Raw genomic sequence first — 27,984 nt, forward strand, 5'->3', positions numbered from 1 at the left:
TGATAGTTTTGAGGGTGGAGTTCCCCTGCACCCATGGGAAAGAGATGTCAACTGGTCCAACTTAGTAAAATCCAGGTAGTCGCCTATTCCAATACATGGGATCTCATTTTGTTCTCTACTTTGAAGCCAGTGCCTATGAGAGCATGTGTCTGCCATCGAGAGAGTGCTTGTGAGTGTTTTTTGTTTTGCAAAACGTATTGAGGATCCATTTTTGTTTGTATCCAGTTTATGGTCGGAACCACCCCTTTATGTGAATGTGAGAGTCAAAAGGGAGGATGGAGACTGTCACTAAAAACCCACTCTGTGAACCTGCCCCCAGTTCTTTCTTTTCCTTCACCAGGGACTTTATGGATGGGAAACAGATCATATCTCACCAAAGCAACATCCCATTGAGGATTACCTGTTAAAATGTGCATACTCTTAGTGGCTTACTGCACTCAGTAACACCACCTCTCCTCCTGGAAGCATGAAAACTGTCCACGATCCCAGCCTCATTGAGGTTAACTTAGATGTTTAACTTATAGAATTCCTCTGTTTGTCAGTATGCTGTGGATGTGCTGCCACAGACTGGAAGGATAAGCTGCAGACCAGTGCGTAGTTCACAGATCTTCACTACCTGAACTACTTGGCCTTCCTGATGCTTTGTTGGACATTGAGCTGTGAGAGGTCCGAAGCAGCAAGAAAAGCCCAGCTCTGAGCTCTGCTTATCACACAGCCGCCTGTCCAGGAACCAGCGGAACCAGCTGTGCTGAGTGCTCCTGGAATGTCAAGGGTCTTCTACACTGCTGACACACAGGTTCAAGAGACCCCCCTCCCCCAGCTCTCAACCAGGGAAAAAAGAGGGTCCAAGAATTATTTCAATGATTTCCCATTACCATCACCAATGTACATCACCCAGTGTGGCATGAGTAATAGTTCAACCCCCATGATTATACTCAGGTGCCAGAAGTAGTGTCTCCGAACCAGTTATAGGTCCATCCGATCCTGTCTAGCTGTGCAGAGGTCCAGCATCCTTTTGACTAAAAGTTAGAAATATCAGAACTTTATGAGGGTCGCTTGTTTACTCTTGGCCATGTGTAGGTCCAAACCATAAATGCATTTGAGAGTTGGTGCTTATCCTAGCCCCTTCACTTGCAAGGTGAATCCCTACTGGCTCTGGAGTCGCTGTCTCGGTGTCATTGCCAATAATGCAGTCTGCCATATCCGTGTTTTACGTCCCCAGAATGTCCTAACCATAACCAAGAAGACAGCTTTTGTCTTCCAGGTCATTCTGGGATTGGAATCTGTAATTATGGCATAGTTTAAGAGTTCTAGTCCTTTAACGCCTTTGCTTACAAAGGAAGATCATATGTAAGTCAATGCCTTCAAAGTGATTGATGGTGGTCAGTTGCTCCTGAGATATTGTACCAGACATTCACATCCCCAAAGGAAAAGATGTTTTACGTCATGGGCAAAGTGGGCCATTGTGCAGTGCCCCCATCTGCCAAGGAATCCTTGGGAAAGGGTTTTTTCTCTCTGTATCACTTTTATGTCTCTGTCTCAACTTATTTCCCTCTCTCTGTCTGCCTCTACTTTAGAGTGTGATTCTTCATATCTAGGGCCATCTTAAGGATTTTGGTGCACCAGGCAAGGCATATTTCATTTCTTTTTGTGACCTCTTGTCTTAACATGTAATATATGATTCAATGTTGTTTGTCATTGTGCGTGCTTGAATTAGCATAACATTGGTATTAAAATGAAAATTAGTTTTCATACAGCGGCCCCAAAAATGCTTTGCCCAAGTCACCAAAAATTCTTAAGGGGACTCTGTCTGGTGGCACCATGAAAATTCAGACATGAACATTAAAAGATTTGAGATTTAGACCTTTTATTTCATTTTTATTAAGTTTAAGCCATGTTACTTATAATGCTTATTATAATCATTGGGCTTTTTTCACAAAAGTCACCCATGAGTGCCTTACGAATTGGGATGAGGATCCATACCTTGCCCCATGGTGGTTGTTCATAAACACAATAAGGGTGTATTCTCCTTAGGTTTTTCAGGAACATCTCTGTAGGCTCCTACGTTAAATTAATTCAGCACTTTGGGCAGTTTTGCGTCTGTCCGTGGTGCTGAAACTCCGTACTATGGGTGTCTCTAAACAATAAAAAGTCCCCCAAAGGAGAAAAAATATCAGTGCTCTTTAGATCATGCAAACTGACAATATCTGCCTTTATAAGGAATTTTATCAATTTTGCGTACACTTAAGAATGGCTAGTAGATGTGAAGGCACTTGCCACAACTTACAGTCCAATATTAATAGAACATTTTATCACACAAATTGTTTTAAAAAATAGTGGGAATGCGGTTTCTTTCCCAATCTCCCTTATGAATCTTATAAATATGCAGCTATGCATAATATTATGAGAATTTCAACAGACATAGGTCCAACTTAATTAATTTCTCTAGAGCAAAGCAAAACTTCCACTCAGTGTAGGTTCTGGCTGCCCCAGTGAAACGTCCAATGACCTTGCCATCAGACTGCGTCGCTAGAACTAGGGATGTCCCATGACTCTTGCAGGTGCTTTCTTTCTGCAGCATTTCAACTGTTTGAAGTCAGAATTTCCTTGTAATAATAACGTTTCGGAAGATCGTTCCCTGAATGTGCCGAAGAGTTTTGCTTGAGAACCCATTAAGTGTTTCTCCGGACCACAGTAACCTTTAGTCTTCGTTTATGGTAATTAAGGGAAACAATTCTCCACATGTGGTTGCAAATTAAGTCGGATTACTGAAGTCATCCCAGGGAGCGGGTTTCGGAGGGAGGTGGTGCACTGTGGACTAAGCGCTCAGACAATATGAACCACCTGAAAAAAATCATTCCAAGATCTTACATTTCTTTTCACTACTGTGACATTCTGTTGTCCTTTGGCTTTATGAACATGGGGCGGTAGGAATGAATCGCCCCCATGCTGATGCTCCTCCCTACGAGTCTGAGAAAGCCGAACTGGAGATTTAGGGTCTCTGAATAAATATCTAAAGTAATGCACAATCGCTTCCTCTATCACTCCGCCGCCCCGTACGATAACAGTAATGCGAGACTTGATCGCTAACATTACTTTTTTCGTTTGTTCTCATTCCAGTCGTAGAAATGAAACAATTTTAATTTCCCTAACAGTCCCCTCCCTCCTGCGCTCTGTCCCCATGAGTGCTGGCACAGAGACGCCCTGAATGGAGCTAGCCCCAGTCCTCCAGTCACCTGCTCCTGGAAGCCAGAGACTACTAAAAGTGAGTGAACCCACAGCTTTATTGCCCCTAGGGCCGCTTGCTCCCTGCCCGGCCGGCAGGCCCTTTAGAGCAGAGAAATGCACGCAGACATTTGAGGTCTCGTGAATATGGGCTACTTTTTGTAAACTACCCCTTTACTCCGCGCATTTCATTTGGAGCTACTGCTGTCTATTGCTGATGAGTATCAATGCTGGAAGCAGAGCAAACGATGCCCCGTTCCCTGCCAAATCTGAATCAGAGCAATCATTTTATCTTCAGCCACTTTTAAATGGAAACAGAAAAGGATACAGACACACACGAACAGATGTGAATTCTGATTTGTTCCAGTATCTGTTATGACTAATGCAAGCATCAAATTATTCAAAAAACGGTGTGTGGTAACACATTTGACAATACATGGGTGTCACACTTTCCTGAAAATGATTTAAAAAAATTGTAGAGAGGGGATAAATAAAACACCCATGTATGAATAGTTCTCAGGCAGCAGAATGCAGTGCTTAATTTGAGCCGGTGGTAGCAGGTGGGGCACACCGGCACTCATTTAGAGGGACCGACACTTATTATTTCTCATCACACTTTGACCAAGAGCGAAAGAGTTCAAAACACAAAAGGGGAAATGAGGGAGGAAGACAACGAGGAACAAAAACGTGAGAATCGGAAAAAAACAGGAGCCTGCAGCAGTCAGATGACGGGGCAGGGAGTGTCACGTGGTGGATTAAAGAAGCATGAGGTGGAATCAGGACTATGTAAATTTGGGATTCGGCAAACTGACATGCAGCATCCCAAATCCCAAGCCCCAAGCCTAAACAGTCCACAGCACTGGCCATGGGCTTCTCAGTAAAACTAGTTTACAAATAAAGCACTGGCCGAATACTTTTGTGGGGTTTATGATTCCTACAACAGAGGCGACTGATGCACGGAAAGGTACAACACCCCCTGTCTCATGACAGGGTACCAGTGCCTTTGAGAAACAGACTATAATCCGCCCAGATTCTTTTAGAAGAAATAATTAGAAATATTTTGCAATGGTAATCTATAAAAAACATTTTTTTTTTAACTATAGGTGTGGTTTCATTTTATGCAAGAGTTTATCTATTGAATGCTTTCATAATAGGTCTTCCTACTCAACCCCACAATCAAACAAAGGGGCGTTCTGGAGCCCTTGTTTTTGGTGATTCTGTGTGATGCCAGCTTGGGTAACAGAACTCGATTTCCTCTTCTCTCTGGAAGGGCCTTTAAATCTCTTCAATGTTGTTAGGGTTGCAAGTGCCCCCTGGCACATATATATATGTCAACATTTGAAGGGAGGTACTTGGGGTGAGGTTGAAATTAAATTCCCTCTCTGGTGGTACACACATACAATTCCGAGGTCCCAGGGTGGAAGATAGCGAAGGTTGGGGATGTGAGTGCCCAGTTGGTTTTATGGCTTGATATTGGGTAAATCTTCACTCCTTTATTGAGGAGCAATTTACGAGCTGTAGTTTGGTGGGACGACAAGCCGAAATTATTGTTTCTTATGCTTTTCTTATGATTTCTAGGTAGATTGGTATGACCTGCACTCCACACATTGTCACCATTCCACACCGTTTAGGGATCCCAGTTTGTGCTCCTTGTTTGTGGTTGAAGCATAGAGACCAGTGGCTGTAGGGATTATGATAGTTTTCCCAAACATCTAATTCATTGCACTCACAAACACCTGGCTGGTGAAGATGTCGTGGTTGATAATGGATAACAATGCTAGACTACTTAATTGAGAAGGGCCATTAAGACAGATTCTGTTTTATCTGGAGGAAATTCAGCTTGAGAAGAATTCAGCAGATGATTTTGCTTGCATCTGACTAACAAATGCTCTTTTCAGTAATACTGCTAGGTACTGGAAAGTGGCCTAGTCCTAGATAAAACATGGGAGGCTAAATGTTTGCTTTCCTCATCTAGGAAGGGAGTATTCTAATAGCTAGGTAGGAGTAAGGACGTAGACCAAGGTTTTTGGCTCACCCTGCCATTGGACTTAAGCTACACACAACTAATGAGGTCCCACATGGTCAAAACCGGTCTGCAGTTGCTTGTATTTGTGTCTGAGGGTGCTCTAGTCTGGCAGTTTCCGCTGTCTGTTCCTATTAGAACTGGAGAAAGACTAATACTCATCAGGCTGATCACTGTATGGAGTGAGTGGCATGGTGCATAACATACAGATGGGATGGAATACAGCTTGATTGTTTACTAGAGGGCTGAGATTTATTCAAGCATTTCTCCCATTTTTAAACGTTTTGTTTTCGTATTTTTAAGGGTTTAACACAGTGGCATATGTCTAAAGAGTATTAAAAAAAATATTTTCCTATTAAAATATTAAATACAGTTACCGTCTGAAGAGATAACACTGTTAAACATTGCATTAATTGCCACCTCATGTCTCCCCCACCTCCTCTGGCTTCACACATCCAATACCTGTTCCAAAGTTGCCTTGGTCTCAGTCGGAACCCATATCTCGTTGATTATGATCGTTGGTACATACATTGCCCCTATATGTAAGCCTGCTCACCCAAGTTTTCTCCCATTTCCTGGGGCATCCTGTACTTTCATAAAACACGCGTTCTGCCAAAATACACCAATCTGAATCACATTTCCATGCATCTATATCTGGTAACTGAGCGGACTCCCAGGGTTCAGCAGTGTTCCTTTTGGTCACCATTAGACCCACTGTCAACTCATATTCTATATGTCCTTGTGGCATCCGTCTCACCCCAAACATTCAAAATACATTGCTCGGCGGACAGACGATTCCCGGACCCTCAACTGCCCTCAGGCAATCAATTGCCACCACACAGTACCTTAGACATTCTGAGAATGCTTAGAGATTTGGTAAATCTTGGCAAATTACTTTATCCCCAAATCTGAATTTGTAACTATGTTTAATATTTAATAGTCAAATTTGTGTTGTGTTATCTAGTACTGTCTCAAATTTCTGTGGAGTCCTCTATCCCTTTCACAAGCTGCTATTTGTAATTTGATGTCATTTGTACCATAAACCCTGGTGAAATATGAGTAACATGGCTGAGAGGATCACCCTATGATCACTCTTCAACTGAAATGTTTTCTGTGAAGCGCTCCGTAACCCCATAAAGCTATGTCTCTGCGTTTTCTAAAACCTAAAAAAATACAAGAATGTTTGCTTCGAAATAAGTAAACACTGACCACCCCTTTTGGCTTGATGATTATGGCTAGTCCCTTTATTACGATGGCAGGACTGTGATCCAACATGGCTTGTCTACAGTGCGGGGATTGCGTCTGTCAAGGAGTGCCGTTAAGTTGCGGTGGTTAAGATGATATTAGCTTTCATTTAAGTATTAGTATCCGTTTCTTTAGGTTACTTTACATACTTCTGTTAAATGCCATATCCCATGAACTTTGCTTTAATACACAATGCCAACTAATCACCAAATGGTCAAGTAACCAAGATTATACCATCAGTTGGTTTTTAGTAAGTACACCTTTGTGCATCACACCCTTAGTAACAATGGTGCTGCAAATGTCAAAGGCGAAGTGCCCAATGGCAGAAATAACCCTAGAGTGAAAAGGGGGATTGCAATGTGAAAGGTCGCTGTGGCACACACATTACCCACAGGCAGCCTTACTATGCATGGATAATCTTTAATCCCAGAGAAAAGACTATGTAACTCTCCTAAGAGATGTGCAAGCAATTAGTAAAAGCCCTAATGCGGACCTCTCTTACTCTCACAGCTTATTGAACATGACCGTGTTACCCAATCGGAGAAGATTGACTGCACAATACCCAGATCAGACAAGGATAGTTACACATCATAAGATATTATTTTTACAACGGGTTTGAATAGTGCAATTTACGCATTTAGCAGCACTGTAAATAGCAGGCGTTGCTGTTTCCCAAAAGGATGGTACTCATTGTCATAACTGGTATGCGGAAATTAATTGTGACCAGGATCTTTCACAAGGGCCCACTCCCAGTAGATACATATTCTGTTTAGTATTATAAAAGGAGGGGGTATGTATTCTTATTTCAAAATAAATCCATAAATCTGAAAATGTGTTAATATTTTCTTATCTTGCTATTTGCTGCTTGCAATTTAAATGCAACCCCAGCCCTTTAAATCACGTTAGTATTGTTTGCGACCTGGTGCTCTGTATTGGCTGTGGTCATAATGAGTAGTTTCTATCTGAGACCAAATAAATAACACAACAAATAGATTTGACAGCAGAACACCAGTTCAGACCGTGGTGGTGCAATGATTTTACGGAACCCCAGGCAAAAGTCCATTACATCACTGCGGCACTCACCCCTCTCACCTCCCCCTTCAGCAACTGGGTCATATATTAGGCTTTTATTTACACCATGGCATCCCCTTGTGGTGGTGCCTTTGAGCAGCAGCCTCCTAACTGTGAAACTTAATCATGCGAATTCTAATCATGGGACCTACAGCAGCCATCTTTTGTTTGGACTTATTATGGAACTTAGCAGAAATTATGGCCTGTAGTGAATATAGGGATTGTCAGTGGCGTAACAATAGCCCTCGCAGCCCCTGTGGTGTGTGTGTGTGTGTGTGGGGGGGGGGGGGGGGAGGGCATGCTCCAGGGGTCCCCCACTGGCACTACGCACAGGTGGGCCTGAGAACTCCTGACTGGGTCCGGAGCGTGGGGGGTCCCCTCTATGCACTTTGCAGAGTGGCCCCTGCAAGTTTGGTTGCGCCGCAGGGCATTGAATTTGGCACCTGTGACATGAAACTTCACATATATGTTTTTATAGAACAACTAAGTGCCAAGCTCGATGTTTAGATACATTTGAGGAACACATGCTCTTGGTTTCACTCGTCTCCTGATTTAGTCAGATACCTGCCTGCTAGAGAAACAGCACTGTTAGAACCGGGTTCTCTAGTTAGCTGGGGTATGCACCCTAGTCCAAGTAGGGAACACCCCTTCCGGCAGGGTAGCTTGGCGCAAAGCAGGAAGGCGTAACTCAAGAGGCGATGTGCAAAAGTTCCTGTGCAACAAACACCGACAGTGACACAGTAAAGGCACTCATGAAAGGACACCACACCAGTTTTCATGAAAATATAAAGGTCTTTATCTATTCTTATGTCAGGTTAAAAAATAGTAGAACATTCCATGCAGAGGAAAAGGCTTTCAATCTGTAATGTCTCTTATGTGGGAAGTAGTGGGGAAACAAACACAGTTTCCACCTGCTGTAGATTAGACACTGCCTACAGTCTTGATGAGCCTGCACCACCTTGGCAAATCAGTTCTTTGTATATAGAATAGAGCAGTTCCTTAAGCGCAGTCGGTTACATACTGCTTGTTGCACTTATGCAAAAACCACAGTTGATGGACAGAATGTAGAACAATGTATTACATTCACCCCAGTACAAAGATCTGGGCCTAAATCCATCGTTTTTTGCACTCCACACCACCCTAGGTCAGACAATGGCTATATGCAAATCAGCCTTGACCCTGTGCCTCATGGGAACAGTCCAGCCCGAACTACCAAGCCATGTCTTTCCTAGACCGGAATCAAGCATCCAAGCACCGGTTTCTGGCTATCAGCCTTCTTCAGCCTGGATAGCTTGACTCCAGTGATGTGGAGAGCCTGGGACTCACATCTGAGCATACCCAGCCCACTCGGGGGGGAAATTGCAAAAACAACAGTTGATGGACAGAATGTAGAACAATGTCTTACATTCACCCCAGTACAAAGATCTGGGCCTCAATCCATCGTTTTTTTGCACTCCACACCACCCTAGGTCAGACAATGGCTATATGCAAATCAGCCTTGACCCTGTGCCTCATGGGAACAGTCCAGCCCGAACTACCAAGCCATATCTTTCCTAGACCGGAATCAAGCATCCAAGGACCGGTTTCTGGCTATCAGCCTTCTTCAGCCTGCCTGCTAGAGAAACAGCACTGTTAGAACCGGGTTCTCTAGTTAGCAGGGGTATGCACCCTAGTCCAAGTAGGGAACACCCCTTCCGGCAGGGTAGCTTGGCGCAAAGCAGGAAGGCGTAACTCAAGAGGTGATGTGTAAAGTTCCTGTGCAACATACACCGACAGTGACACAGTAAAGGCACTCATGAAAGGACACCACACCAGTTTTCATGAACATATAAAGGTCTTTATCTATTCTTATGTAAGGTTAAAAAATAGTAGAACATTCCATGCAGAGGAAAAGGCTTCTAATCTGTAATGTCTCCTATTTGGGAAGTAGTGGGGAAACAAACACAGTTTCCACCTGCAGTAGATTAGACACTGCCTACAGTCCTGATGAGCCTGCACCACCTTGGCAGATCAGTTCTTTGTATATAGAATAAAGCAGTTTCTTAAGCGCAGTCGGTTACATACTGCTTGTTGCACTTATGAGCCCAAGCCCCTTTTGGATGCTGACAATGGGTTTCTGGAAAACCCCGGGACACTGCACTTTACAGTACCTCCAGAGTCCCCATGTAGCAGGGGTGCTTACAGGCTCACAGCGCCTTACAAGTCAGGTCGCAGTTGATTTTCGGTCCCAGGCTGGCAGCCAAGGTTGTACAGGCAGCGCTTCACCTCACAGCATTCTCAGTTTGGCACACCCAGAGCTGCAGAAGCAGTCTTGCAAACGGGACTAAGTTGTGGCAGTCCTATGAATTCTTTACAGTTCAGTAAGCAGAGGGACAGTCAGCGGCCAGTTGTGGAGACACTCTGGAGATGGTATTCATGGTTTCAATCTGGCAGGGCACGATCAGCAGGCAGGCAGGCGCAGCTCAGTCAACTTGCGGCAGCAGTTCCTAGGAGCAGTCAGCCTCAGTAGTGTAGCAGTCCTCTCAGCACAGCAGTCTTCACTCCAGCAGAGAGTCCCCAGGTCCAGTAGTGTAACAGGGATGTGTGGCCAGGACCCTTCCTAATATTCCCTAAGTAAGGTCAGGTGACCGGGTGGCACCTTCTGGAAGGATCTATGGGTTGGAAAACACTGGAAAAATCCAGGAGGCTCTGGGGTGTTCCCTTTCCTACCTGTCTTTCATCCGGGGACAAAAGGCTACAGTAGCAAAAAAGTCCCAGTACATACAGACTACCAGTATGTAAATGAAGGGTAGGCCTCACTGCAGTAGCAGGGCCTGTAGCTCATACTCTAGGGTCACTATGATTTTAAAGGAGAGCACCTGCACCTCAGCACTGTTTAGCAATGGTAAGGGGCCCAGAGTCCTAATGTCCAACAAAAATATGGGTCCAGTAGAAGGCAAAGAGGGCAAAAAAAATGTAGGGGAAGACCAGCCCAGAGTGACTGGTCAAACAAGCACCTATGGCCCTTTGACCTTATCCAAGAACAGTGGTTCCTGACCTGTGGTCCCTGGGGATCCAGATGCCTACTCAAGGGGTCTCCGGCTGCTAAGAAAATTAAATAATATTAACAGATTAATAAAGTGTATATAAATAAAGAAGTAAAACGTACAACTGATACATATAAAACGTTCTACAAATGTGAAGGAATTAGAAATCGGAGGCTAAACATTAAGTTAGAATTCTCATAGTAATTCGTGTGGTCAGTGCAAGTGCATCAAACACAATATAGTCGGACGAACTTAACCTTCCTATTAGAATAAAAAAAATATATACATTTGTGTGTCCATTAAATTAAATTGTATTCATTTGTGTAATGAATGAGCGTTTCTGTATTTTTGGGGTATTGTTTTGTGGTTCAAATCATCAAAAACTTTTCTACCAGGATGCCACGCTTCCGTTTTGACTCAGTGGGGGGTCCCGGAATTCCTATAATGATTCAATGGCGGGTCCCTGGATTTGAATAATGATTAAGTGGGAGTACTCAGAAGTCAAAAGGTTAAGAACCACTTTTCTAGAAGCTTCCAGCTGGTTGCTATAAATATATGCTTTGTCTTGACTTGGGTACGTTGTTGTTATCTTCTGGGCTGCAGAGAAGACTCTCACACCAATTAATTTAAATTGAACCAATCGCTTCATCAGAAGCAGGGCTAACAGTTTTCTATTTTTACATGTTTTTATATGCAAATCTTTATTTTATTTTTTTACTGAAAAATACAGAAAGTAAGTATTTTGAGTGACCCTCCAAGTTGTATTTTATGACTGTGCAGGACAATATCTATGTAGACTGACAGCATAGGGAGCTAAAACAGAAAAGGGATTACCTCAAATACACTCACATTTGCACATATTGTACTATAGTTCTAATATTTTCCTTTGAGTGTATTTTTGTATTATATAATTAATACTAAAACTGGACAGACGATAACGTCTGAGTTCACATTTTATTATATAAATGTAAAACCATACTAGCTGTAGCTTCATTTTTTCACGGAAAATAAATAAATATGAATCAATGCCTATAAGACGACAAAAAGTAAACCTGGATAAACGCAGTCACGCATGTTAAAGAATAAATAAATGCCATAGAAGCGGCAGCTCTAACTATTAGCGAACAGTAGATCTTTGTCCCAGAGTGACAGGCTGTAATCAGTGACTCGGTGACGCTGAACGTTAACGCGCGCTCTTTGTTTTGTCCTGTGTGTCTACAGATGTACGAAGCTCTTCCACAAGAAGCCTCACGACTGGAAAGATGACAGCGCCGAGAAGCACGGCCCAGTCACGCTGAACCCTCGGCACGCGAAGAGAGCCTTCAGAGCCATGAACGAGCTGCGAAGGTAGAGTGCTGGCTGTTCTTCGGCGCTTGCCTCGTTTTCGTGCTCTCTTTCTCAGCAGTTGTTCAGATGAACAGGAGATGGTTTGTTTTGAAGCCAAAGAGTCGATGAAAAAATAAACTTGCTGAAAGCGAAGCAAAATAATAAAAAAAAAAACACAGAAATGAATCCAGCAGACGCACACATGGTTCCAATTGAAACTTTGTTTATGTGGGGGGAGGGGACGAATTTGCTTTTCTGCCAAATCATGTATTAACATAGCTTCTAAAGACGTCAGCCTCATTCTTTCCAGTGTACAAAGTTTTTTCCCTTTAGTAACACTTAGCAGTGGGACAGAAAGATAGCCATTATTTTCTCGCCGAATTGTAAAAGAATAACAATAGCTGCTTGAAGAGGTGGCTTCTCTGCTTTATTTCTGTATCTTTTTCAGTGTTAATTTTTGGTGCCTTTGTGATGTTATCCCTTACAACCAAGCCATCCAGACAACACGAATCGTTCTCTTACTATTCAATCCAGTAACACTGAATATAGTTAGCTCGGGTGTTGGTTCTGATGTGGTTTATTCCCTTCCTGATAATGTGCCCCTCCATGCCACTGGGCCCAGAAAGATCCTGTACCTCCAGGCCACCCTGCACACTGCTTAGTTACACTTTATTCAGATTGCTGTCCTCTGCCCTTTGGTTCTAGTTTCTCTTTTATCCGACCCTCACTCTTTTGCTTAGTTTGGTTGGATGTTGGAGGTTGACTGGCTCCTAGAACCGTATACACTGGAAGGTCATGGGCGAAGAAAGCAGCTGTGTTGGATGCACATGGGTCTTGTGCATGATTGCTGGGGTGTTGGGGAGATGCCATTGCTTCTTCATAGCTAGTAGTCTTTGGGATGTCAGTCAGCCCACAGGACTGGGTGGTCGGGCTCAAAGCAGCAGCAGGTCACCAATCTGGGTGCTGCTAGGAGGTCTCACAAGCTCTACTCTTCTCTGCTGGCATACTGGCAGCGGAGCCGTCACACGCCAAATACAGGATCTCCCTTTTGTAATGGGGTACTGTAAGAAATTGGGTTGTTGGTTGACTGGGGTGCGAGAACTGGGTCAAGCAGGAACCACAATCCTTGTGTTGCTCGTGTATCTATTTACCTTGGAAAAAACAAAGATAAGAGGTGTTTGGCAAAACAGGAACAGTTGGTTTAATTACACTTTGAGGCTGGGAGTACAGCTTACAGAATCAGGTCTGAGAACTGACTGGAAATACAATCTTTTCGATCGTCTTTTTATACATTTCTAGAAGTATCATAAAACAATTCATAGATCCAGTTTAGGGTGAGGAATGCAGACCTAGTCATGGAGTCATAAATGATTTCCACCTGATAACAAATGCAGGTGGGTCTCGACCTTGTGTGGACATAATGAGGGCCAGTGGGTAACGTGTCCAGATGTTCGACATGGAGAGCACGTGATTACTGTGTGTGCTGTGTCCTGATTCGCCGAGTGTTTCTAACTGAATGTGGCATCTATCGTTATGGTGTTTTGGGAACGAGCTCACCTACAACTATGTATGTTTATTGGGGACAATTTCCTCGGACCATTGTGGTATCACTGCCTATCTGTGGGACTAATCTGAGTTTTTCCGGTTCGGGCATTTGTCCTGCTGGTTACGTGCCACCCCACTTGTGAACTGTCAATCAGTAGCCTCAGGCCTGGGTTGCAGGGCCTACCTAACCACTTATTTCTGACTCAGGGTTGATAGAGAGGTCATATCTGGGGATTTCGATAACTATGATTCAAACCTGTTTTTATATACACCTGTATCATTACATACATTGACTTCAATATTAACACTTGTCTTGGCAAGGCACAAGCAATCCCCAAATTAACCTGTGCTCAACCCCCTGGTAGGTTGGCACAGAGCAGTCAGGCTTAACTTAAAGGCAATGTGTAAGGTTTTTGTGCAACAGGCCCAGTGGTAAAGCAGTGAAAACGCACCACAAAAGGAGCCCAAAACCGTATTAGAAAAATAGAGTGATTTTAATAAATAAAACGACCAAAATGACTAAAATCCAATTAGTAGAAGCAGATATTGAATTTTAAAGTTTTTAGATAAAATAACGCCCAAAGGCGTAAAGAGCCAACCATTGGTGTCTGGTCACGTTTGACCGGGTCAAGTCACAAGTTCAGGCTGACAGCGATAGAGCATGGGCTGGCTACAGGGAGCTAGTTAGGCCCACTGAACTGAGGGCCATATGTATCAACACCCTCATTTGAGATTCTCAAATAGCGATTTTTTAGAAATCGCTATTTGAGAATTGCAAAAAGGGATGTATGTAAAAAATTGCAATTTTTTAGCGATTTCTTAATATTCCTTAATTGCGATTAGCAAATTGCAAAATCAAAATTAAGGAATACTTTCCCATTTATTTCTATGGGCCAGGAGGCCCATAGGAATGAATGAGAAGTTATTCTCAATTTGCAATTGGCAATTTGAGAATTGCAAATTGAGAATAATTTCAAGGGTGCAAGGGTGTCATAAGGACACCCTGATGCACCGCTGAAATTTACATGTGTGCGCACATACATGCCCTAAGGGCATGAATGTGCGCCACATGGCACCTTCACAAATGGCATAAAGTGTATTTGTTAAAGAAATCGCAAATTACCACCAACTTCAAGTTGGTGGTAATTTGCAATTTCTTAATGAGAAATCGCATAACTTGGGTGCTTCATACATAGCATTTAAGGAATCGCAATTTGCGATTCCTTACATGCTGACGCAAAATTAAGGAATCGCACATTTTGTGATTCCCTAATTTTGCGATGCGATTTTACTCGTACATCGCATTTTCCGAATTTTTAGTCGTAAACGCTGCTTTTTTGCAAATCACAGCGTTCGCGACTAAAAAACGGATGATACATATGCCCCTGAGTACCTTAAATCCTGGTTTGTGGAGCGTTGCATGGATTCGTGTCAAAGATGCTTTTCTTAAAAATTGTTTTTATTTATTGAAGTTTTCAAACATATCAAAAACAATACAACCAGCATGCCAGTTGCTCATCAATACTTCCGTTGTTGTACATCCGTATATCCAGATATGTCCATCATAACAGTTGATAATATATACATACACGCCCTTGTCCCCATATACTGTAAAGAGATAACATGACATCAATACAGAAGATGACATCAATACAGAATAAGGCCTTAGAGTTTGATACAATGTGGTACCACAATATACATAAACCACCACAGCTTGAGGTCAACCACACCCCACCTGTCTCAACCTACCCCAGCCAACAGGTACGCTGCTTTTGTCCAACTTACCCTCATGCACTAATCCCCATCACCATGACTACTGTGTTCTTCTGACTCTTTAATATCTGTCTGCGTAGCCACTGCTGTCTCCTGTTCCACCTCTCTCTCCCCTTGTTGCTCTCGAGCCCATGACACAAATGGTTCCCATATATCTTTAGCGTCAAAGATGCTTGGCGCAGCCAAAGTGATGTCTCGGTTCCGAGATGCGGCGAGGATGCGGTACAAGGCTATGTTGCTTCAACAATGAGGATCCAGACGACAAGGGCTTGCGATGCAACGTCCAGGGTTGGGGATGCATCATGCAGGTAGGGCGATGCACCGTGTAAGAGGAGCTGCGATGTAGAGTTTGGGGGGCGGTGAGGATGTGATGAGGGCTGTGGCGACGATGCGAGTCTTTGCGACTAGTCCAATCTACGCAGCAGCAGAGGTTGCGCTGGGCAGCAGAGGAGATGCTTTGGTTCTGCTGGATCCACAGAGGCTGGCAAAGCACCTTAAGTCCACATCCAAGGGTCCAAGACTGGGGTGGCGCCACTTTGCAGGACAGACTCGCAGATGACAGAGTCCAGAAGCAGATGCAAGGTTGTTGAAAGCTTTTTATGGTCCTAAGGCTTCAGATCAGGAGGCTAGCTAGCTAGCTATTGGAGTCACTCTGGGTTCAAGGGATGCAGGTCCAGTCCTTCTCACCCAGGCAAGAGGGCAGCAGGTCAGCACAGCAAAGTCGGAGTCCATCAGAGTGCAGACCAGCAGAGTGGCAGTCCTTCAGCAGCACAGCAGTCCTTCTTCCGGGCAGAGTATACACAGGTCTAGAATTATGTCCATTTGAGCCTTTGAAGTGGGGAGAAGCTTCTAGAGGTGTGCCTTTGAAGTGCACAGATGCCCTGCCTTCCTGGCCCTGACTTCAGACTTACTACAGGGGGTACGCAGCCCTTTGTGTGGAGAGAGGACACAGCCTATTCGGGTCTAAGTGAGGCTTGGGCCCTCTCATCCTGCCAGTGATGACCCATCTAGTTCCCATTGTGTGTGGCTGTCTAAGATGAGTTCATTAAGCCCAACTGCCAACTACACCAAGTCATTGTACCATAAAAAGGCTGCAGGGACCAAAGGGCTAAGACAAGACAATGCCTACTTTCTAAAAGTACCATTTTCAGAATTGCAATTTAAAATCCATCTGCACCATAGGTTAGGATTTTACATTGTGATTGAAGAGACACCAAACATGAACTGGTTATCCTTTCCCATTTGGAAATTACACATATAACGTGTGATAAGGAAACTCCAATGTTATCCCATGGGAGAGATAGGCCTAGCAGTAGTGAAAAATGAATTTGAGAGTTTTTAACTTCCATGACATGTAAAACTTGAACGTACATGACCTACTTTTTAAATATGTTGCACCCTGGCCTCTGGGATGTCAAGAGTCTACCCTAGGGGTGACTTATATGTCTTAAAAAGGAAGGTTTAGGCATGGCAAAGGGTTTATTTGGCCAGCTCAATATGGCAGCTTAAAACTGCAAACACAGGCTCTGCAAGTGGCAGGCCTGAGACCTGTTTAAAGGGCTACTTAAGTGGGTGGCACAATCAGTGCTGCAGACCCACTAGTACCATTTAATTTACAGGCCCTGGGTTCATGTGCTACCACTTTACTAGGGACTTAGAAGTAAATTAAATATGCCAATTTGGGATAAGCCAATATCACTATGTTTAGAGGAGAGAGCACAAACACTTTAGCGTTGGATAGCAGCGGTAAAGTGTGCAGAGTCCTAATGCCAACAAAAACGAGAACAGAACAAAAATGGAGGATGACGGCAAAAAGTTTGGTGGAAGACCACCCTAAGGCTGACAGGTCTAACGGGTACCAACTTGGGATGCTGTGTTATAGTCACATCATGGCCCCATTTGTTGCAATCAATAAAATATCCTTTGTAGGCAGGTCATATAGGTTTTATGATAATGTTTATTTTACAAGATAAGTCTTGGTTGCAGGTTACACATTTAATATAAATACAATATCAATGCTCCACCAGGAGCAGCCTCCTGCTGCTCAGCCCGCTCTCTCCAATTGATCTCTCAGGCATACATTAACATTCTATGCCATCACACACAGATTCTGAGCAGCAGGTATCATGGAAACTTGAGAGATAGTGTATTATACTTAATTCAGGATGTAACACATTTCCCCATTAGAAATAATAAACATACAAAATGGGTGTCTTTCATCCCCAGTCCAAAAATTCGTCAATGGGTATCTTCCAACCCACACTCATCCCAACCAGGGCATCTTGTAACATCGTAGGCAAAGTCAAGGGTATCTCTCAACCCACCCTTATCCCTGAATCATGATTTCTTTACAACCAAGTAGAATTATAAAAGGGTCTCTTCCAACCACACTCACACATAACAATAGGCAAAGGGTATGCTCCAACCCTCGCACCACAGAATACTACATAAACTGAACTCATAAAAAGGTCCCTTTCAACCACACTCACACTTAACAACAGTAGGCAGTAGAGTATCTTCATGCCCTCGCTCATCCTTACACAGGACACTACATAAGTACAGGAAAATGGGTCTCTTTCAGCCCTCCCTCAGGCAGTATGCAAACATAGTCTTTCAACCCTTGTTCATCCTTGTACAGGACACTACATACATTCAGAAATATGGGTCTTTTTCAACTCTCCTTCAAGAACTCAGGCAGTAGGCAATAGTATCTCTCATCCCTCATTCATCGCTAAACCACAGGCCACTACATTAACTTAAAATAAATGGCCATTACACTCATCAACTCTAATTGCAGCAGTAGGCCAAGGATATACTTAACACTCACTCATCCTAGCAAGCACAGGAAAAAACAACAATAAACCCAAACCTCCAACATGGCAATACAGACACATGCATAACCTCCCACATAACATTGGGATAACTTCTCTCATAATACTGAAAATGAGACATAAGCTTAGAATTCAGAATAGTATCTGTACAGCATAGCATCTCCGACCTCATGCATAACTTCCCATATAACATTGAAAATAGGACATAAGCATAGAATTCAGAATAGTATCAATACTCAACAGCACGTCTAAAGAAAACAAATTCTCCCACTGGCAGGCAACTCATCCTATCCCCCAGTGAGCAACTCCTCACCCGAACATGCAGCAAACTACTCGGTACCAGCATTAACTCCAATATAAGTCATTCTAAATTATTACAGTTAAGCAGTAAGGACCAACCACCTTGTGAACTGTTTAAAAGTTCACACAAATGTGTCTACTGTTTTTCATGTCCCTCCACTACCTGATGTGATGTCACATGAAACCTCCTGGTGCTTAGTGCACTTGATGCAGTCTCAAAATTCCTTTAATTTGAAAAAACAGCGTACAACGCTGTCCAAAACAAACCATGCGAGCCACAGGATACGTATTTGCAGAATACATAAGTCCTTGCACTAAGGTATCAACAGATCCAGGGAAGCACTAACGGTAAGCCGGTGAAACAGGACTTAGTTCCGTAGCACATCAACAACATGCACGTCTCCCTGGCAGTGCACTTTTTGCTAGGCCACATCAGTGAATCTGGCAAATTCCACGCGCACCTTCCATTCCACCTTCCAGCTTGAATAATGCCCTTGTACTTGCCAATGCAAGGAATCCGGCAGTAAGTCACACGCTTGTGAATACCCGCACAAAAACACATGTACAAAATCACCCTTACACTCCAGATTACAGCTCCTCCTCTCCCATTAACGATTACACGAAGAGCTCAAATAGTTAAGGCAACATACAACGAATGCTCCACAAAGTACCTCAGTTTTGGCTCATTGTCCTAATGATCACGTTACTTCAATCTTGCACCCGGGGTACTTCACTTGGTGGAAATCCACTCCTAACCATTATGTCTCATAACAACTCCACACCTTGTTGGCTCCAGTTACCCATACCTCAGTAAGGGGCTTACCAATGCACCTTCAAATTTAAACAGGTTAAATGCTTAAATGCCCTCTTGCAGGCTGTAGGCTGTAACAGACACTGGTTTGGCTTCCAGGGCGTTACTTTTTCTACAGGTTTCAATTTCAATTCTCTTAATTTCTTTAGTAAGTTCAATATATCTTCATCTTCTCCCACTTGTTTCATGTAGACTTGATCTTCCTCTTCCGACTTCTTCACGCTTCGGTTCGGATCCCATCCTTGTCGCCATTGTTGCAATCAATAAAAGATCCTTTGCACGAAGGTCATGTAGGTTTTATGATGAAGTTTATTTTAGAAGCTAAGTCTTGGTTGCAGGTTACAAATGTATTATAAATGTAATATCAGTGCCTCAGCAGGAGTAGCCTCCTGCGTCTCTGCCTGCTCTCTCCAACTGATCTCTCAAGCATACATAAACATTTTATGACCTCGCACACACACACAGGTTGAGCAGCACGTATCAATAAAACTAGGGAGAGAATGCATTATTCTTCAGGAAATAACACAATGACTGCAAGGACAATGGATATTTGGGCTCATGGCGTTGACGGGCCACCAACTTGGGGTGCTGTTCTGCAGCAACCTATCAGTTTACACGTGCAAAGTTGATTTTTTGAACATGCTCCTACATGGGAGAGGTGTTGCGCCGCAACCAGGGTGACTGACTTTGGAATCTGGGGATCACGGTTCGATCCCCGGGGCCGGCGGCAGATTAGCCCAGCACCATGTGACCCTGGGCAATAGCTTGCTTAGTCTTCTCGACGGCCCCCAGCGCCTAGAGACCCTAACGGGTGATGGTTGGTGCTTTACAAATGTATATTATTATTAGTTGGTGCAAGTTGCATAGGAAAGGTAAGTATTGACCCTGGTCTTTTTTCAGCTGAGCAACATTAATAACCCAACAGCGTTACGGTCACCCTGGATCTAAGGCTCTTTGGGAGCAAGGCAGATTGTGGATGTAGGTCTCTTTGGGTGCAAGACATCTAACTGCAAATGGTCAGGCTTCTTCCTTCTCATCAGGGCACAGCTGCCTAGATAATCTCCACACTCCTAGAGATATTGTCCTTATCCCTTAAATGGTGGATAGAATTTCTATCTCTGGCCCTCACCGTTTTCTATTTTAGTGTGCAGTGGTTCTTCAAGCAAATGGTGGATGTGATTGAATGTCTATCCAACCTCCATTTCGTGGGTCAGTTGTTCCAAACCAGCAGTCCAATCATATCTGAAATAAGGCCCTAAGTCTTGGAGAAACAAACCGCAGATTAGTGCTTTTTCTTTTTAACAGGCCACGGCTCCATGGAGCCGCCAAGGTAAAACTGTTTCTCTCAAGTTGTGTATTCCAGTCAGACAGTCTGCATCAAAGCACAGGATGTGGCATTGTGCACTTTGACCATGCTTCCAGGCCACAGCCATTGTTCAGTTGTTGCTATGGCCTTGTCAGGTCACTCTGTGAATTGCTGGAACTGGTTAATTTTCCACCCATTGCAATAAAATGTTCTTCCTTCCAAATGATGACTCAGGCTGGAATCAGCATAAAGAAATGTGTTTTCTGTTCTGGCTGTGCAAGACTGGAACACACCCTTAAGTTTAGATGTCTAGGATGAGAAGTAAACACAAGGCGTGGTTCCTATCTTTGATACACAATTAAGATGACTAGCTCACAGTCATGTGCTCGTGGAAAGTGGATTTCCCTGTCCCCAAGAGCTTGACCTCCCCTGAAAAAAGATGGTCAACAGCTTCATAAACACAGTCTCTGGCCAATGTAGAGAAAGCTATGCTGGCTTTGTGCAAGGCATAGTGCTCCATAATTCACTCTGTATTGGAGGGAGAGGAGTGGAATAGGCTGCAATAACCAGAGATCTGTTGGAGGTCCTGAGAGTTAGAGTACTAAAATTGCCTGTTCCTAGCCCAGATTTATCTTGATGTTTTAAGGCCTTATTAACAAACCCATAACTTGTATTCAAATTTGCAGGGGCGTAACTAGATGGTGCCAGTGTCCAGTTGTCCATTTTGGTGTGCAGCTTTTGCTATAGACCTCTGTAATATCCTGGGGAGCAAAAACTCACACTGGAATACCTTAAATGCAAACCTTCCCATGGATTATACCAGTCCTTTCCACATGTTGCATCAAGCTTATGGAACTCTATAATTTATCGTATAAATTCAGCCCTCTCATCTCGTTCAGAAAATATTGAAAACCCCACCTCTTTTTGGAATAAGACTGGTGACTAAGAATTACATTTTGACAGTTCTCTCATAACATCTAGGGCCCGATGTAGGTAAATCTCATTTACCGACTCTAGAATACAGAATTTTACTGATTCGGTATTCTAGATTCGGTAAATGAGATGTAGGTAATAAATCTGTAATTTTTACCGAATCGGTATTATTCGGTAATTACCAAATCGATATTTACCGATTCGGTAAATGCCATTGATACCAATGGGCCTTGAGGCCCAAAGGAATCAATGTCAATTACCGAATCGGTAAATACCGATTCAGCAAAATCACCGATTTGTCAAGGGGGACTGGGTGTCACTTTGACACCCTGTTGCACCCCTGATTCTGACTTGTGTGTGCCCTAAGGGCATGTATGTGTGTCACATGGCACAGGTGTACATGCACAGATGTGCATGTACACAAAATTCGTTATTTACCATGAAATAGTATTTCATGGTAAATAACGACTTCTGAAGGGCCTGGGGCACTGTTTTCAGTGCCACCTACATCTAGATTTATCGATTCGGTAAATTTACCGATTCTGTAAATTTACCGATTCTGTAAATTTACCGATTCGGTATTTTACCGATTCGGTAACTTTACCGAATCGGTAAATTTACCGAATAGGTAAATGTTAGGCCCCCTACATCTCAATCTCCAAATACCGGTCGATAACGGCCGAAATCAGTCGTTACCGACTGGTATTTGGTGACCTACATCTGGCCCCTAGTTCCTTAACGTAACTTTCACGTCTGCTGTTTTTATACTGCAAGACCCGTTCCCTATGTATTGTGATTCCTTTTGCTAATTGTAGCGCACACTAATGCTGCACTATATTAAGCTGTTAAATAAATATATAAATACGAAAAGAAATAAAACGACCACATGTGTGATGCGTGGGCATGGAAACATCTCAGGCTACTGATTGGGCTTCTTCGTGTATGGATGAAGCGCTCACAAGTTTCACAGCCAATCAGTAAATACTCTTTTGAATAAACTTGCCTTGAGCCTATGCCTCTTTGCTATCAAAGGTCTGCCCCCTGCATTGTCCTTTCTACTTGTTCCTGGGGCATCTTTTTATTGTATTAGCCATCCCACTATGCCAAAGAATCTCCACCTCTTGCCAGGTGAGGCTTACTTTTCACTGAGGCCATTCATGAAGGGAAAGATAGGATAAGTCGGTCTCAATCAATATCACTGCACAACCTGCTGATATGGACAAACTCCGTAGTCATCTTTAATTATTTGCTTAACCTTTATTTTAGTGGCTCACATATGTATAACTCCTTTAGAATTAAAACATTTTTATTGGACTATATTTCAGAAAATATATTACATATGACATTTTCTTATTCAGCATTGCGAGTTTTAAGCATTAAGGCAATTTTTCAGCCAAACATTTCAAAATCAACATTTGCACTACACACCTTGTGTTTATCTTTGTGAAGATGGGGAAGGCTGGGGTGTAGATTGGTCAGTAAGATTGGAGGGAGTGAGCTTCAGATTTCCCAACAATCATGCTGGTTAAAATACATTATATGAGAAGCAGGGCAGGGGTTGTCGTTAAGCAACAAGCGGAGGCGAGTCGGGCAGATTGTAAGGGTTACTTATACATCACTGTTTTGTAAAATACATTTTTTTAAGACTTTTGAAAGTGAGACGAGTGTGTGTAGATGTGTTTTTGTATGCATGTGTATGTGAAAATCCCAAGTGAAATCCGACAAACACCTCACGATACCCAACGTAAAGCACCTGCACCCAACTATTTACTAAAGGCATTGTTTATTAGGGGTGGTGTAATACCCCAAACATCCCTTCCCCATCCCCCCCGAAGGTGATTCAGAAGTTCTACCACTGGTTTCCGAGTCTGGGCTTATTTGCAGCCTTTTATGGAACTGGTGCTCAGTTTCTCTTCTCAATTGCCTGGTCCTTGGATTTAGCTATAGATATAGCGTTCACAATCTGACCTGCAAGCCCACTGTTTCAGTTTTCTCTAATTGTTCCATTAGTGTGAGTAATTGAGGAAGTCGGGAAATAGGTGGTAGTTTGTTAGTACGAATGTGTATTGTCTTAGTTGCTTGTCATCCATGCATATACCTCTGGTTCTGTTCAAGGACCATCTATCTTGGAGTTCAGTGGATTGGTTTAAGCAAACCAGCTGATCAAAGATAATTCTTTCTAAATGGGCAGTATTGCAGAATAAGCAAATTATAAATTCTTCAATGTTAAAATCCTATCTTCAGGACTGGAAGTATTTTGGGGATTACTGCAGGGCACTTCAACCTTTATCATGGGGGGTTTGACTTGTTCTCCAATTCTTGCAGGCTAGTGTTGGCTCTTATAATATCCTCCTTGTGGTCTAAATGAGCGACGACCAAACTGTCAGATCTCTTTTGAGACATAAAATGTATTTTTTAATATACTGCATTGTTTCTGTTTTAGAAAACTGTGATAATCTCTAGGCACCAGCCATCAATTAAGTTCTGAAATGGTACAATCACATCCCTTCTTGCTGGTAGTTACATCTGCTAGGATACCGAGTGAAACAGGGTCTCCCGTTTGTGGAGATAGAAGTGTTTGCCCTACAGCAGTAGTGCTGAGATCCGATCACAAGATTCAGTGTTCTCAAAAAGTGATTCTTCTCATTTTTCTCTCACTTGCTTCTTTGGAGAAAGAGTAAATTACACCGTTACGGTGTAAGAAGGGCAGCTTTTAACTTTTTTGATGGGTCAGCATCTTTTTGTAAATCTGTCAATTCAATTGGTGGTTTGGGGCTTCAGGACTGTGAAAGAAGGTCTGTTTCCACTCTCTTTAAGCAGGTGTAACAGTGCCTTTGGAGATCCAAGAGTCAGCATCAGGTATCTGAGCCATTTGGACATTGCATTTATTATTTTATTTTATTTTTTGCATTTATAAGGCGCGCAGCTACCCACAAAGGGTTTCCCGGCGCCGAGACATTATAGCTGAGCAAAAGGTATGGAAAGCGGAAGAGTGGACAAATCATTTCTCAAAATGCCAGGTCTTAATGTTTCTCCTGAATCTTTGCATAGTTGTCCTCTTTACGGATGTGAGAAGGGAGTGAGTTCCATAGGGTGGGCCCTAGATGGGAGAAGGACCTCCCTCCCATTCTTGCCAGTTTAAATCTGGGCACCACAAAGCTGGCTGCTGATAGGGAGCGCAGATTTCGTGTAGGAAGGTAGGGACTGGCTAGCTCTTGCAAATATGTAGGTGCCGTGCCGGCTTTGATCCTAAACATGTAGCTCAGGGCTTTGAACCTGACCCGGTTCTCGACCCTGAGCCAGTGTAGTTCCCTAAGGTATTTCGATACCCTGGCGGTTTTCAGGATTTTACACAGCAATCTTGCGGCGCAATTGTGGACAAGTTGAAGCCGTCTCAGGACCGCCTGATTTGATCCCAGGTAAAGGATGTTGCCGTAGTCAAGCCGAGATGTAATGAGTGCATTGACTACGGTCTTCAGGGTAGCAGGGGGCAGCATCCACAAGATTTTACGCAGCCATTTCATGATGGTAAAGCATAGGCCAACGACTTTCTTTGCTTGTTGCTTCATGGAAAGTGCATTGTCGTTTGTAACCCCCAAATCTCTAACTTGAGTGGCTGGTGTGGGGAGGTTGCCTAAAATAGGCGGCCAGTGGGAAGAACTCCTTAAATCTTTGTTTTTCCCTAAAAGGAGAATCTCAGTTTTTTCCCCATTTAGCTTCAGCTGGTTGTTAGACATCCAGCAGAAGACCTCTTGGAGACCTTGTTTAAGTAGAGAAGGGGCAAGGGGATCGGACTGTTATAATGAAAAAAATATTTGCAAATCATCGGCATAAGTCATAAGGGTGAGTCCAGACCTTTCTGCTAAATCAGCTAATGGACAAAGGTAAAGGTTAAAAAAACAAAGGGCTCAAGATCCAGCCCTGGGGCACTCCATGTGGGGCACTAAACGTATCAGAACAGGCGAGGGAAGAAGCGATCTGAAACGTGCGTTGTGAAAGGAAGGACCTGATCCATTCCAGTGCTGCACCACCTATACCATTTCTCCTGAGCGTGGCTAGTAGTTTATTGTGAGAAATGGTATCAAAGGCCGCACTCAGATCTAACAGAATGAGTGCGACCGTTTGGCCATCATCTAGGAGTTTCCTAATCCTCTCAGTTACTCCAAGAAGAGCAGTTTCGGTGGAGTAACCTGCCCTGAAACCGGATTGAGAGGGGTGTAGGAGGGAATTGTCTTCAGTAAATGTGGCGAGGGCAGAATCGATGTGTCTTTCAATGATTTTCGAGAAAACCGGGAGAAGGGATATGGGCCGATAGTTAGCTAAAATCTCGGGATTGGCAGTTGTTTTTTTTAAATACTGGGCTGACCATGGCGTGTTTCCACAGTGAGGGAACCATAGAGAGTTGGAGGGAAGAATTAAGCGTGTCGGCAATGATGTTTAAGGAAGGATTGTCCAGTTGATTTATGACACTAATAGGAATCGGATCACGAGGGGAGCCTGACTTGATGGATTTGGGGAGGGACCTCAGAGTCTCGAGGGTAATAGAAGGCCAGTGTTCTAACATGCACCCTTCTGTTATCACAGGAGTGGTATCTTCTTCTTGTGGGTCATTGACTGGGATATTCTTATTAACGTCAGTAATGATTTTCTCAATTTTTTCTGTGAAAAAGAAGGCCAGATCTTGGCATTGTTGGGTATTTAGTGGGCAGGCCGCAGCAATAGATTTTTCAACCGCCAATTCCTTAACGGTATTAAAAAGCGTCCGGGCCATATTGGGAGCTGAGTTGATAGTATTTGCTACGTAGAGGGCTTTGGCCTTGATGCAGGCAGTGTGGTAAATATTCCTAGCCTTTCGGTATAACTCTTTCTTTATGGGGTTATAGTTTTTCCGCCATTGCCTTTCAAGCGCTTTACACTTAGATTTTTCCATTGTCAGAGACTCGTTAAACCACGGAGCTGGGGGGCGATGAATATTGCCTTTAAAGTGGAAAGGAGGCAGACAAACATCTGCTGCGTTCCCAAGCCAAGTGTGAGTTGCGTAGGCAATACTTTCCATGTCGTGACCATGGACAGGGGGGTTTTTGGCCAGGGTAATATTCATTTCTTCAATGTTCAGCATTTTCCAGTTTCTCATGAAGGTAACTGGACGAATGGGGTATGGTTGGGAGGATGCTGCTAATGTGAGGTTGAAAATAATTAGATGGTGATCAGACCAACAAATAGGGGTCGTGTTTTGCCATTTTAGTTCTAGCATGTTCGAAAAAATTGGGTCTAAAAGGTGGCCTGCTTTGTGTGTGGGGCCTGTATTAAGCAATGTCCTATTCAGTGCTGTGAGGTCGTCTAAAAGGTTCACACAGGAGACATTGGCTAGGTCGTCGAGGTGTAAATTAAGATCTCCTATCAATGAGAAGTTTTTGGAGGTGAAATGAAAAGGTGTAATATGGCTTGCTAAATTTGCGGCCCACGAGGTAGCGTTCCCCGGTGGCCGATAGATCAAAAGACCGGAGAATGTAAAATTGGGGTTAAGGGAGATTTTAAAAAACGCGGCTTCACAGTCAGGGATGTCAACCGATTTGAGGCTACACGTGAGATCCCTACAGTAAATGATTGCGATGCCCCCGCCAACTTGCCCAAATCTGTCCTTTCTAACAATGGCATAGTTAGGAGGGAGAGCGTTAGCCACATCAGGCTCTGCGCCATCATGGAGCCAGGTTTCTGTCAAGAAGATTGCATTGGGTTTATTGTCCAGTAGTAAGTTGAAAATATCGAGTTTATGTCGCGGTAAAGATCGGCAGTTTACACTGTAGAACATAAACTCAAGCGTTTTCGGTTTTGGGGGGTGGCCCTGTTTGATAGTACCGTCGCTTATCACTGGATAGGGTTGGAAATCAGTGAGAGTGAGCGCGCATTTAGGACAGGAAAGGTTACCAGTGTGAGAAGGCATGAGTGTAGTGCATTCAACATTTTCCCTTGAACGAAGGGCCCTTAGCTGCTCAGAGGTCATCATACCTGTATTTGATGGGGCTGATGTAGCATAGTTCCTATGGTCTTAGGCTCGTCTTCGGGGCGGGTTTGGCGCGGGCGCTAAGCGTACTCGCTGTGCGTTATAGAGGGCATCTGGCTTATGTAGAGGGCGGGCTAGTCATCAGCTCCGCCTCTACACGCTCGCCCAATCAGTGCCTGCCCTGGCCTTGAAGCCGGAAGAAGGTCCCGCCCTGCACCCTCCACACAAACAAGCCTAGCGCTTGCGGTGGAAACGGGGCTACAGGGGTGACGAGTGCCTCAATGGTGAGTGGGTGCAAATATAATTAAAAGGCCAACACACAGTGCAATTTTAAAATCAATCGCCGCAGTGTATCTAAAAATTATTTTCGCGCTCTAACATAGATCGTTATACAGCGCAGGTCCAAACAGGTAGCATTAAGAGTCAGGGGCTAAGCAGTGCAATTATTATTCAGTCACACAGCAGAGATTCGTTTTACCACAAAGCGCTTCACCATACAATACAATTCGCGCAGCCCTTATAGCTCCATGGGTGGTGGGGACAGACAGACACACACTCATACATC

At 43.6% G+C, this 27,984-nt stretch overlaps 1 protein-coding gene across 1 annotated transcript in view; it reads left to right on the top strand.

Moving 5' to 3' along the window:
• The window catches only part of KLHL2 (kelch like family member 2), a 459,367-nt gene that overhangs the window by 38,611 nt on the left and 392,772 nt on the right, over positions 1 to 27,984 (top strand). Inside the window, exon 2 of the mRNA XM_086962394.1 lies at positions 11,812 to 11,937. Within this exon, the coding sequence (XP_086818520.1) occupies positions 11,812 to 11,937 (126 nt within the window). The remainder of the gene's footprint in view (positions 1 to 11,811; positions 11,938 to 27,984) is intronic.

The sequence above is a fragment of the Lissotriton vulgaris genome, chromosome 3_1 (genome assembly GCF_964263255.1).
Source record: "Lissotriton vulgaris chromosome 3_1, aLisVul1.2, whole genome shotgun sequence".
Lineage (NCBI taxonomy): Eukaryota > Metazoa > Chordata > Amphibia > Caudata > Salamandridae > Lissotriton > Lissotriton vulgaris.